Source organism: Diorhabda sublineata, chromosome 2, assembly GCF_026230105.1.
Source record: "Diorhabda sublineata isolate icDioSubl1.1 chromosome 2, icDioSubl1.1, whole genome shotgun sequence".
Taxonomy (NCBI): Eukaryota; Metazoa; Arthropoda; class Insecta; order Coleoptera; family Chrysomelidae; genus Diorhabda; species Diorhabda sublineata.
In genome coordinates, this window is record NC_079475.1 from 12,734,245 (window position 1) to 12,747,363 (window position 13,119).

The following is a 13,119-nucleotide window of genomic DNA, read 5'->3' on the forward strand; positions in this document are numbered from 1 at the left end:
TACCGCATAATTTGACAATCGATTGAAAAAAGCTCGTGTCGATCGGTGCAAATACTAAAAAATTCAATCGCAGTGCTTGAAAAGACGTCTAAAAGTTCGTGACAGGCGACGAATCATAGATCTATGCTTATGAATCAGAAACTAAACAATAATCGACTGTATGGGTCTTCAAAGACGAGCTAATCCAACAAAAGTTGTTCTGGCACTAAGCACTGTGGTCGCCTGTGTCTTCGAAAAAGTTAGACATCAGAGCTACGTAGAAATGTTCAAAAATTCTGGGAAACCAATCGCAGAAGAATCATTCTCCACCATGACAATGCGAGCTTTCACACATCAGTTCAAACAGAAACGTTTTTGGTCAGTCAAATTATCGAATTGATGGGTCATCCACCGTACAGTCCTTGTTTGGCACTCAATTATTTCTTCTTGTACCCGCAAATCAAATTAAATGGTGAGGTCAACGTTTTTCTACACCTTAAGAAGCGGTTGACGCGTTCAAAATTTTGGAAGTACCACAATCGAAATGCAAAGTGTATCGATCTTAATGGAGAATATTTTGTATATCCAATCATAAATATTTGTTTTTATTTGTCTATGTCAAATCTCCTCGTATAAGGGTCACTTACCACTATCGTAAATTTTCTCATCAATACTTCCAAAATTAATCCTAATTTACTTATAGATCTTCCAATATCAATTGCAAAAGACATTTATGCGAGGAACAATTAATATTTCATAAATGAAAACATCGAATCGTAAACATAAATCCATTTCTATTGGCCTAAGCTGTCGGTAGGCGTATGTACCCAATTTCTTAAGATAAGTAGTGGCGTGGCTTGGTGAGATTTATTTAATTCATAAATTTCTTTAAATAAATAAAAATATGCACAGTGTAGTGAGAATAAAGACAGGTATGAATTTATTCATAAAGATTTAGATATACAAACACAGCAAGTTATTTAAATATATTCAAATGTTTAAAAAAGAAAAATACTCAGCAATCTGATAATGCAATCATAATAAGAATTGTTGAATTAACTAGAGTAAATAAATTTTCCATTTATCAAGTAGTTACGAAAGGGATTGCTGTGGATCATTCACGTAATCGAAAAACATGTAAAGAAAACACAAAAATAATTGAGGTATCTACGCCTATGGTAGATCAACCAAAATTGTGGGCAAGGGTTTTTATAATCTGCAATTGATATTGGAAGAACTTTACTATTTATAGTGGACGCTAATTATGGTTGAATACAATGTTAGATAAAAAATTTGATCCTACCTGAAACTTCCTCCTCCTCAGCTATAACCAGCGATCTCTGATGATGTAATTTTCTAGTCAATTCTGCTATTACAGAATGTAGCTCGGTCAATTGTTCTTCATAACGTTGTGCTTGATCATCTAATTGACGTTGCAGTCTTTCCTGAAAATAAACAACAATTGAATTGAACTCATAATATAAAATTGGCGCCCGAGACAGAAAGAAAAGGCACAATAATAGTGACACAAGATCAATACGAAATCTTTTTATTTGAAATAACAACCTTAATCTAAGTAGGAATGACGAGGGTTTGCGTTAGGTCAATATTTTTTGCCACACGGCGCAATATCGCGGTCTATCGAAATCGTGATGGTAAAACAAACAAAAAATTCGAAATAGATTTTTTTGCCGTTCTGAAAATAAATATCATGAGAGGGTTATATTTTTTTGTTATTATACGAGCGCTTTAATGGAAAAATAATTTTTTATTTTACTTATCTGAAGTCATCTTGTTTCCATCCATTTTTACAAACACGCATTTTTTTAATAGCGTAGGGAATCAATGATTGATAATATTCTTGAAGTCTTAATTATAAATTTAAATAGTGATTTTGATATAAATTAATTTTCAATAATATTTTCAATTGATTTTCGTCTTTGAGTACGAAATAAATTCATTTTGCCTACTTGTGTCGTTAACCTCATCAGCTAAAACATTGACGACAGTGATTCGCAATCAAAAGAAACATTAATCAAAGATGGTATAAGAAGACTTCAAAGGATCGAATGTAGCCATTTTGTTTACGAATAGTAAAACTTTATCTTCATCTCAAAGCTAGTAGTCTGCAATTTCACGTACAATAACAAGACTGTCTTACTTCATCTTCATCTCTCCATACATACCATACGCGCATGATTTTAATTGTAAATACTGTGGGAAATTGCGCGAAAGGATAAACCACCATCTCGAAATTCTACCTCTGAATGACCGGCCATTTCAAATATAACATCAATCAGTTCCTCAACAATTACTTGGGTATACAACGTTTGAAACTTGAAAATATCTTTCTGTCATAGAAACCATCAAAATTCGATATCAAACTACAGAAAATAATCAGGTTTGGGAAAGATGATTGGACATGTTGACCTTCCAGTCTTCAGACCTTACAAAATGGATTTTTTGTGTATGAAAAATGGTGAAATTGCGCGCCATGATTCTCGAAGAATAGCGAACATAAAATCAACCAGTTCCTCATCAATTTCTTAGGTACAGAACGTTCAAATTTTGAAAATATATTTCTGTCATAGAAATCAACAAAATTCAATATCAAACTATAGAAAATAATCAGTTTTGGGAACAATGATTTGACATGTTGACCTGCTAGTCTTCAGACCTCACAAAATGGATCCTTTTTGTAAGGAAAATGGTAAAAGAAATAGTTTATTAAGAACATATTCCGAACCTTGGTGAAGCAGTGCGATCAATGATCAGAATTGAATTCCGAAAACGTATTGAAAAATGAGCAGATGAAGAACTCAAGACAGTATCAACACGCCAAGTATGAATTTTTTTATTTTAATAATTGTCACCTGATTTCTAAATTTAATATATGAGCCTAGATGTTGATTATAATCAACTTGCTCTATAAAAAAAAACTATTTCGAGGCAGAAAGTTGAAGATTCGTATTGGTAAACTGTACATGAGAGGTTTGAATTGCGCGCCACGATTCCCGAAGCGTAGCGTAGCGCAATGCAGAAATTTCTATCCTATTATTAGATCATAGTATTTTTTGAAAAATACTTGATTCTTCAAAAACAATATATTAGAAAGTAGTCTCCTGTCAAGCAGGGCTAACCATCTAGTTTATGGATGTTAATATGTATTCAAATACGAGAAGAAAATTGAGCAAGTTGGTCATCGAATCAACTCGCTTTCAACGTTATGTAAATTTCCTCAGATCGGAATTGGAATAATAGAAATTGAGACGTAATACGAATTCATGAATTGCAATGATGCAACTTATGCAATCATATGAATAGTTTTGTAATTTCAATATTTTAAATTGGATTTCCAAGAATATTGATAATATGAGGGTACTTGGTTGAATAGTAGAAGTTCGTAGCAACAACAATGCCCAAAACTATTTGAAATATAAGAGGTGTTTTTAATATAATTTATGCAAATGCTTCACAATGTACAACTATATGGTACGAAAAAATGTTTACTAAAAATACTTTTGTTATGCGGGTATTATAAACTAGATTCAGCCTTCCATTTCCTCGGTGAAATTCCAAGTAGTAGGCAGATTGAGGCCTTCGTTAAATGAACGAATAACCCCCCTATCCCCATTCTAGAAACGTTCAATTCCATTTGATGTCCCGTATTCATTATTTCAACGACTTTTCGGTTTGAGTCCATTTAACGAAATCTATAGAATTACAAATGAAATAGTTTTTGTAGACACGAGTTGGGTCGATTTTAGGTATCCTTTTTTATGTAGTAAAGTTTGTTTCGTGGTAAGGCGGACATCGTAATCAGATTAAATTAACATTACAAAACAATAATCATAATATCTGTCGCCGGATGTTTACGAGAACGGACACAGCGAAAAACAAACGACAACTTTTACTTATTCATTGGCGTACTCGTAGTTGCATATTATATTTTGGAAGTTGTCTATACTTATATTTTATTGTTTATAACGGATATTCGGATTCTCTACATGTATCCTCCAAATCTTATTGAATTTGCGTCAACTATTATAAACGCAAGTATTTAATCAACGCGTGTTTTTCTACAAGATCCATTTTGATACTGAGATGTGATTCTCACGAAATCGAATTTCTACTGTATGCACACACAGATTCAGACTCATCAGTTTCTATCGTGAGTCTATTCAAAATAGTTTATAATTTGACGAGATGATTGAGTAATTGGTTTATTTATAAATGGATCAGATATGGAGAAGGTATTTTAGTTCATTTCGAAGTATTCTCAATACTCACGACACCACCTTTTCACCGTTATACGAGACTGTAGATTCTCCACATATATCCCCCAAATCTTATTGGATTTGCGTTAACTTCAACTACTATAAACGCAAGTATTCAATCAACGCTCGTTTCTCTACAAGATCCATTTTGATGCTGAGATGTGATTCTCACGAAATCGGATTTCTACTGTATGCACATACAGATTCAGACTCATCAGTTGCTATAGTGATTCTATTCATAATCTTTTATAATTTGACGTGATGATTAACTAATTGGTTTATTTATAAATGGATCAGGGATTGAGCAAAGGAATCATTCCAGGTATTTTAGATCATTACGAAGTATTCTCAATATATTATCTATTCTATCAATATTTAATTTTCAAAATCAGTGATTCATTTGAAAGTATCGATAAATAAGATTATAAAAAAATTAGTTCCAGTTGAATCTAGAAAAGTGCAGACTTAGAATTGAAGATTATATTTTGTAAACACTTATTCAGCATTTATTTTATTGTAAATACAAAGTGTTGTTTATTTAAAAAAATCATTTTACACATGATATATTAAATAGATCGAATATCAATAAACTTATAACTTGAAAGAACTCGTACTGCAATTTAATGTATAGATATAAATATCTCAAAATACATTGAGTATGTAGGAGTTGAAAAAGAGATTGGAATTGACGGCCTCGCAACAGCCGACACAAGTTAAATATGTCGCTTCCTATTTCTCGTATTTCTGAATGTGGTGAAAAAATATGGAATTGCAACAGTTGAAATAGTGCATAAAATATTCGAATTTCACACAAAATTTTATACTACGAACTTAAAAGACGCCCCACTGCGAACTGAATAGTAAACAATTTGTCCAGGTCCGCATTACAATATTTAATTTTCGGAATCAGTGAATCATTTAAAAGTATAGATAAATAACATTATAAAAAAAATTAGTCCCAGTTAAATCTAGGAAAGTCCAGACTAAAATTGCAACGTAAAAAGATTATATTTTGTGAACACTTATTCAGCATTTATTTTATTATAAATAGAAATTATTTAGTTCAATCCCTGAATTAAGTTAATTTATTCAAATCTTAATCTATATATGAATGTAATAAAGTGAAATCCTTAATTTCCCTTGGAAATAATGAACGTCATTATTAAGTTCGGAGCATGTTGAGGTTATCTCTTTAAGTTACTACCAGGATATTGAAGGTATCTTTTTCGAGTCTTGTTTCACAGAAAAATTGGTACCAGCACTACATGCGAACTGTGTAATTGTGTTTGATAACGCATCATATCAGTAAAGTTCGTAAAATTTCAACTAAACATTCTTTAAAAGCAGACATACAGGAGTTTCTACTTGAACAAGATTCATATTTCGAAGAGTATCATACAAAGAAGCAACTCATAGTTTTAGAAACAAAAATAATTGTCAAACACACAAAATGGCCAAGAAGAAATGTCACATTATTTTAAGATTACCTCCTTCCTACTGTGTTTCAAAACTAATCGAATTAATTTGGTTCCAAGTAAAAAGATAAACAATAACTAATAACAAAAAATTCCTCCTCCGTTGTGGAACTGATAATGGAAGAATGTTAGCACCGAGAATTGGAGAAATGCCATAAATCACTGAGTCTTATCGAATTTTATATAAGTTTCGGTAGTAAAGGTATTTAGATTGTGCCAGTAAGCAATGCCAGTGCAGAGAGATCGTTACCTTCGTTAGGGCGCCTAACGTTGTGGACTAGAGGTTCGATGATGCAGAAGAAATGTTATTAATCATTGTGCAAAATCAAGCGATGCTCTATAAGTTCGACATTATTAACTATAAAGCACTTTTTGAAATGTCTACTATGTCTGATAGCTCTCACACTTTCAGACGACGATCATCTAGTACCAATTTGTGAATTTTCTTCAACATTTTTGGAGTCGTCACCTCATTTGATCAATCACTCCAATTCTGGTCATCACACGATCATCCCGTATCACATTTTTCTGGATTCGTCACCTCATTTGGTCGACCACTGTAATGCTGGTCTTTGCAGGTCCTTGTTTAAACTCTGCTACCCAATATTTTACTGTTGATAACGAAGGAGCAGTCTCACCTAGAGTTAGATCTAGTTCAGCTTTTATATTGGTGGGGCTAATGCCTTTCGGTCATTATTGATGCCTGTCAAACAAATACTAAACAACGTAGAGTCTTCAAACTTGGAACATATGTTGTATAGACTGTGTGATATTTTTCAAGTAGCTACCGCCATCTCTAGGTCAATCCAGGAAATTCAGGAATTCGAATAAATATTTTCCAGAACTTATTGGAGAGTTTTAAATAAATCGAGGCAGTTTTTTGGCGTTGAATCATAACTGTAAATAAAAACGGGATCTATCATTAAACCTTTGATACGAATAAAGTTCAGAAAGTAGATTCCATAGGCATAGACGATTTCATCAAACTGAAAGGCTGTATTTTTTGTATAGGAGGTAGGTATTAGGCATCATTGCTTGATAAGATCAAAGAAGCAATTTCCAAACAGCGATTTTGAAGAACTTGAAGCACAATGAAGCACAAATGTCGGTGGAGACTAAAATTCGAATTCGAATCTACCGTATTCACCACATCTGGCACCCAGCGATTTTCTTCTGCTGCAGAGAGATTTCCATCAAACGAGGACATTATAAAATACGTCTATTATTTGTTGAAAAATGAGAATTATTATGGATTGTTTGTAACGTAGGAAACTTTTCAGAAAAGCCTCGTACGACCAAGAAATTCATTGACTAATTTGTTCCAATTGTAATTTGAGTAAAAAATTCATCGGGTATTTTTTAGGTTTACTATAGCTAAGGTACGCCAATGCGTTTCTGTGGGTTGGGCAAATGTGATCGTTCTCTAGGTCAACCCAAATGGAAAATCGATTCTTTATAAAAAGACTATCCTCTATCTTTATCACCTAAAATCTAATTTATGAAAAATGCGATGAAAAATTCAAACTGTATCAAGTTTCCGCGATGAAAAGGATTTTCCTTAATTATCATTTTCAATTCGTTTTCCTCAATTCTCTTATTCAGAATACACATGTTCGGTTTATTGGATTATATGCATTTAACATCATTCTTTTATCGTTAGTCACCATAAATACGTTCGTTGCAACGGCGTTCGTAGCAAAAAACGAAAAGAAACTCATCGCTTATTGATAGCCTAGTCAACAAGTTCAAAAAATGAAAAATAGAGATAAAGATTCTAAAAATATTGGATTGTGAATCACCTCTAGTAAAATGTCTTTAAAGAATTTTGTTGCATGTTAAACATTCCAATTGTTATTAACAAAATAAGATGAAAAAACGGTAATTATCTAGAAATTATCCCTCACCCCCTATCGACTTGGGGTTGTGGAGAGGTAATTACAATATATGGAAGGTGGAATTAGGCGTCGCCATTGTTTTTAAGTTAGGTTAGGTTCTACTAAAGAAAACTAATTATAAAACATCTTCCCGTGATTTTTAACACCCCTCCGCCACACCCCTTGATCTTTTTTTCACCCTATTTCGCCAGAAAAAAATAGTTATTGAAGTTTCAATTTTTCCATATGTATTTTTCTATGATAAAATAATAATTACTTATGGTTATGTCAATTATTAACAATTACAATTGTTCATAATTCCACTGAATTAATTTCATATATTTTTCACATATTATTTTCACTATTTAGCTGTATTTTCAAATAAAATTTATAATTTGTTAACACACGTAATTCCGAAAATGTCAAATTTTTATTCTTTAACCCTCTCAGGGTGAGGGATGATTTTTAGATAATTACCGAAAAACTGATATCAATTTTTATTAAAAAAAATTGGATCCCCATCTGCCTTGCATAGTTTTCTGATGAAACTGTTGTCGTCAAAATGAGTGACTCACATTACAGGCAACGTTTCGTTTCTGCTAAAAATTGGTGTATGTTCAGTTAAAAAAGCGTTTCTGCCACGAATTTGGACAGTTTACAAATATTAAATATCAGTAAAGAAACTATCCACAACATGTTACACAAATGTGCGAAAGGTGTACGTGAAGATGGTCTCAATATTTTCCATTCCATTTGAACAAAACTCCAAGTGCACGCCCAGATGTCAGAGCAGTCTGTGCTCGCCAGTAGACCAGGTTCTAGTCAAAATGTATGACTCATACGAGGTTAACATAAAATAAACTATATATCTCTTAGCTGAACCTCAATAATTGGTCCGTATTCATCAGTTCATAGTATAGCAAACAAGTGTAAGTGTAAGAAGCTGCGTTGGTATGATGAAACACAACTTTTCTTTTTTTTCAAATGCCAACGCGCTGTTAGCTTACTCATGCATAATAGTTCGGTTAGTATATGCCAATAGCCTCTTCTATCTCTCTAACCTCAATCCGATGATCGTCCAGTACCATTTGGTCATCTTATCCGATGATATCGTCACAGTTTTTGACCGTCCCAATCGCTCATCGTCAGTCAGCTGTACAAAATGATACAGTCGTGAATGATGGTGCAGAGTCTCAGTACACAGTGTTCAATTTCGAAGAATTATTACCGTTCAAAAACAAATATTTAATGACAGAATTAAAAAGAGCTGAAATGGAGAATTTCTTAACGCACGCAAAAATATATTTCTCAACTTATATTGATTAGTGCTGACATTTGAGTTCGGAAGTTATTTAGACAATTACCTAGTTTTTTTCTTAAGTATTTGTGTTTATTGCAAAAAAATTGCAACTACCTAAGCAAAACAATCGATTTAATGCTCTTGTCCTTCAGGAATATTTGAATAATTCATTTGAAGAGCACTTGAAAAATTTCACTAGGACCGACAATTTCGTATCGACCGTTGTTGATTTTTCAATTTCGAGATGCAATAAAACTAGTGGAACAGAAATTTATGGTTCGGTAGCATTCGATATATTTGCAAATTGGAAATATTTTATTTCTTTGTAATATGAAAGTTTCAATGTTCTCGTAAATCAAATATTTTTTTTCAATTGTGAAAAATAAAAAAAATGAAAGTGTACATCTACAAGTTAACTCAAGATATATAAGCGACGTTTTCTGGTAAAAATTTAGCTTGGAACATACTGCTTATACCAAAACAGTTCAATTTTTATCTTCTTCTTCAATGTATTGTAAGCCTTATGCCTGTAGTTTCCTGCCTGTCATCCTTGAGATGTTGATGGCTATGAATCCATCCATCTTTTTGGAGGTCTTCCTAAAAGTCGTCGTGTCCCTGGTTTACCGTCTCGTACAATCTTTGCTAATCTTTCTCTGGTCATCCTGTCCACGTTTATGTCCCCATCTGACTATGTCTTCCACTTCACATTCGTGTCTTATGTCTGTCTCTTAGTGTGTATCAGCATATGTTTCTGAGTATTTTCATTTCTGTTGTTCGAAAGATGTTTTTAGTTCTTTTGTTGTCCGCTTTTGTTTCTATATCATATGTCAATATGGGTCTAACGCAGGTTTTGTATATTTTAACTTTTGTCCTTTTGTTTAGTTAGACTGGTATTATTCCAGATAATGTCCCGGAGTGCACCTGATATTCGGCTGGCTTCGTTTGCTTGTCCTTTTACTTCATTTATTCTGTTCTGGTCTGCGCTGATTTGTGTGCCTAGGTAGTCAAATGACATTAGCAGTTCCATGGTTTTATTTTCTAGGGTGAGTTTCCACCTCATTGATTCTTTAGAGATTACAAGGGTTTAGTTACATGTTAAAGGTTTTAGCTTTTACGTAGAATGAATATAGGAGCTGCTGTAAGTCGTATTCGCTCTCTGCCTCTTGCAGTATTCTGGACATAATTTATTCGTCCATTATCAGGTTGAACAGTTGCGGGCTTAAGGAGTCTCCCTGTCGGATACCCGTTGGTGTTTGTATTCCTTCTGTCAGGTTTTGGTTAACTAATAAGTGAGTGGATGTGTTATAGTTTAAATGCTTTATGATGTCTATTATGGTTTTCGGAACGTATTTCTTTTTTAGGATGTCTACTACGTCGCTTAGCCTTACCCTGTCAAATGCCTTGGTGAGATCTATTAAGCACATATACGCGGGCTTGCCGTATTCTATAGCTTTTTCAACTACTTGTTTGATTGTGAAGATGGCATCTATGGTTGATCGATTTCTCCTGAATCCTTATTATTCTTCCGATGTATTTTCATGTTCATTCAATGTTGTTTCAATGATTTTTTGTAAAAAGCTTCATGGTTGGGTTTAGTTGGGTTTTAACTCTATAGTTCTCTGGAGATTTCTTGTCCCCTTTCTTGAATATAGGAATGGTTATGCTCTTTTTCCATTCGTTAGGAGCTTCTTTGGCTGATAGTATTCTTTTGAAAAGCTTTGTAAGTTCTACCATTAGTTGTTGTCCTCCGTATTTCAATAACTCATTCGGTATATTATCTAATCAAGGTGCTTTCCCGCTTTTGATCTTTTTTGCGAGTTCTATCGTTACTTCTTCTAATATCTCGAAGTGTTAATTGTTTTCTTCATCTTCTTCATTGTTTTCTTTGTTTCTCTTCTCTTCTGGAGCATCTGCGTACAGTTGTTCGAAATAGGTTTTCCACTGGGACTCGTCAATCTGTTGTGTTTGTGTGTATTCTACTATTTCATGTTTTCTCCTTCTTAGCATTCTCCATACTTTTTTTGTGCTCCATTTCGGAGGTTAAGTTTTCCCAGAAGCTTCGTTTTATGTTTCTGATTTCTGTGTTAAATCTGTTTCTGGTTTGAATGTAGTGATTGTTTTCTTCGGGTGTTTTGTTGCCCCTATATCTTAAAACTTTCACTTTCGGTGTATACCATTATTTCCTTCGACTGTTCTTGCTCACTCCTACTTTCCTTATGCCTAGCGCATCAATGGCTGCGTCGGTAATATTAGTTTTTATCTTTTTTCCAGAAAGTCTCTATATCGTCCTGTTCTTTTATGTTGTTTGCTTCGATTTTTATCAAAATATCAAATTTTTGTCTTAATTTCTTATTCATTCATTGCAAGCCTATACTTCCAATTGAAATAGTTATTTTCCTAACAAGTGCGCACGCGACTGCAGTTGTCCCGAACGACGCGGAGCGGAGTTCGGGTAAGCGGTCAAGTACGGGAAAGGCACTTTACGCATGAGTTGGGAACATTATTTTACTCCTTAAGAATCGATTTGCATATATAAGGGGCCCGGCATGAGAAAAATGTGGGGAGTAAAATCTATCGATGAATGACCTCGTTACGTTTTAGGTGCGCACCTTATGATGCGCAACTTTCTAATTTGTCAGTGTCAACATACTTATATTGCTGTTTTTATTATAAATATCAATAATTAATATTGTTATTATGAAGTTTTAATTTTTATCATTGTGTTCAGCTAAAGTGAACTGAAAGTATTTTCAAATAACTATGGCAGAAAGAGGTGTAGATGATATTGCCGGAACATCTAACAAACACGTGGTTGCAAAGTACGTTATAATTCATGTATTATATGTATGAACATGTGCAATTTGTATTTATTAAATATTTTAATAATTATCGATGCAGTTCATATAAATATATATTTTAAAACAACACATAAAATTAGATAATCAACCCAATATGAATTATCGAGCGCATCCACATAAAATAGAAAATTTCTAACCTAACCAAAAATTAATTTTTTTGTCGATGTCTATAAATTTCCACGTTATTATGATTTATTTTATAAATAATTTTTAAATATTAACAACTATAGTCAATAATTCGACAATATTTTTTCATTATAATAATGTTTTTATATAATTTTCTTTCGAAAAGTTATTTTTTAGCTTATTTAAATAATTTTCATGTATTATTTATTATTGTATGTAAAAGATTTAGTGACATAATTATCTTTTTATAACCAATTTTTGTTATTTATTAAGATAATATATTTTAAATAAAAAATTAATTATAATAATTTAAAAAAAAATGTTTATAAAAATATTTTTTTTATCAATTTTCTTAAAGTCGGTTAAAATTTTTATAATTATGCATTTATAAATTTTCTAATAAGATAAAATGGAATGAGCACATTGACCGCATGACGGAAGAACGAATTGTGAAAATATCTAGGGACAAATCACCAGCAGGACAAAGAAGCATTGGAAGACCTAGGAAAAGATGGAGTGACAACCTCCCAGGTGACTGAGCAGAGGCAATGACGTGAAGAAAAACAGGCAATGATGCCTATACACAGCAGGAAGAAGAAGGAAGAAAAAATCTAAACCTCCAAAAACTCCAGCCGAGAGACAGCGAGCTTACAGATTAATGAAGGAAGCCCAAAATATTCTGGCAATCAACCAATCTTTTTTAAATTAAATAAACTCTTTTTGCGTCTGGTTAGACTATCGAACTTAAGGAGTAAACTCCAGTCGTGCGTCGGAGCTGACACACACAATTTTTCTACGACAGTATATACAAAAAAGTATACCAACCCATTTTTCTAAAATTATTTAATTCCAACAAACATAATAATATACAAAACTTTAACAAAAAACTACTAATTATTATAAATATTAATAATGAAAACACAATTTGTTGCATTCAGTAGACTAGTAAGAATTTCCGGTCCAGTGGAGTTATTTGGTTACAACTAGATCGATAAGGATGGATGGCATCGGTTGCAGGCTGCATAAAGATGATGATGATTTAAATATTTGACGTGCGTAAAGTACATAACCGAAATAATAAATTAATTCCATTTGACTTTTACATTCTATAGACTCTTGAATACAGTATGTCTCTGTTTACCGATATTATACAGATGTTAATGAAATCGCGTATAACTGAATTATTTTCGTATTTTGTACACCCTAAAGTAACCAAGATGAAGCGACCTT

General features: G+C 32.8%; 1 protein-coding gene across 2 annotated transcripts in view; it reads right to left on the reverse strand.

The window, feature by feature from the left end:
- Nucleotides 1-13,119, reverse strand: part of LOC130453340 (colorectal mutant cancer protein) — an 82,756-nt gene that overhangs the window by 16,250 nt on the left and 53,387 nt on the right. For both annotated transcript variants that reach the window (XM_056793019.1, XM_056793018.1), the window contains exon 4: nucleotides 1,283-1,424. In XM_056793019.1, coding sequence (XP_056648997.1) covers nucleotides 1,283-1,424 — 142 coding nt within the window. The remainder of the gene's footprint in view (nucleotides 1-1,282; nucleotides 1,425-13,119) is intronic.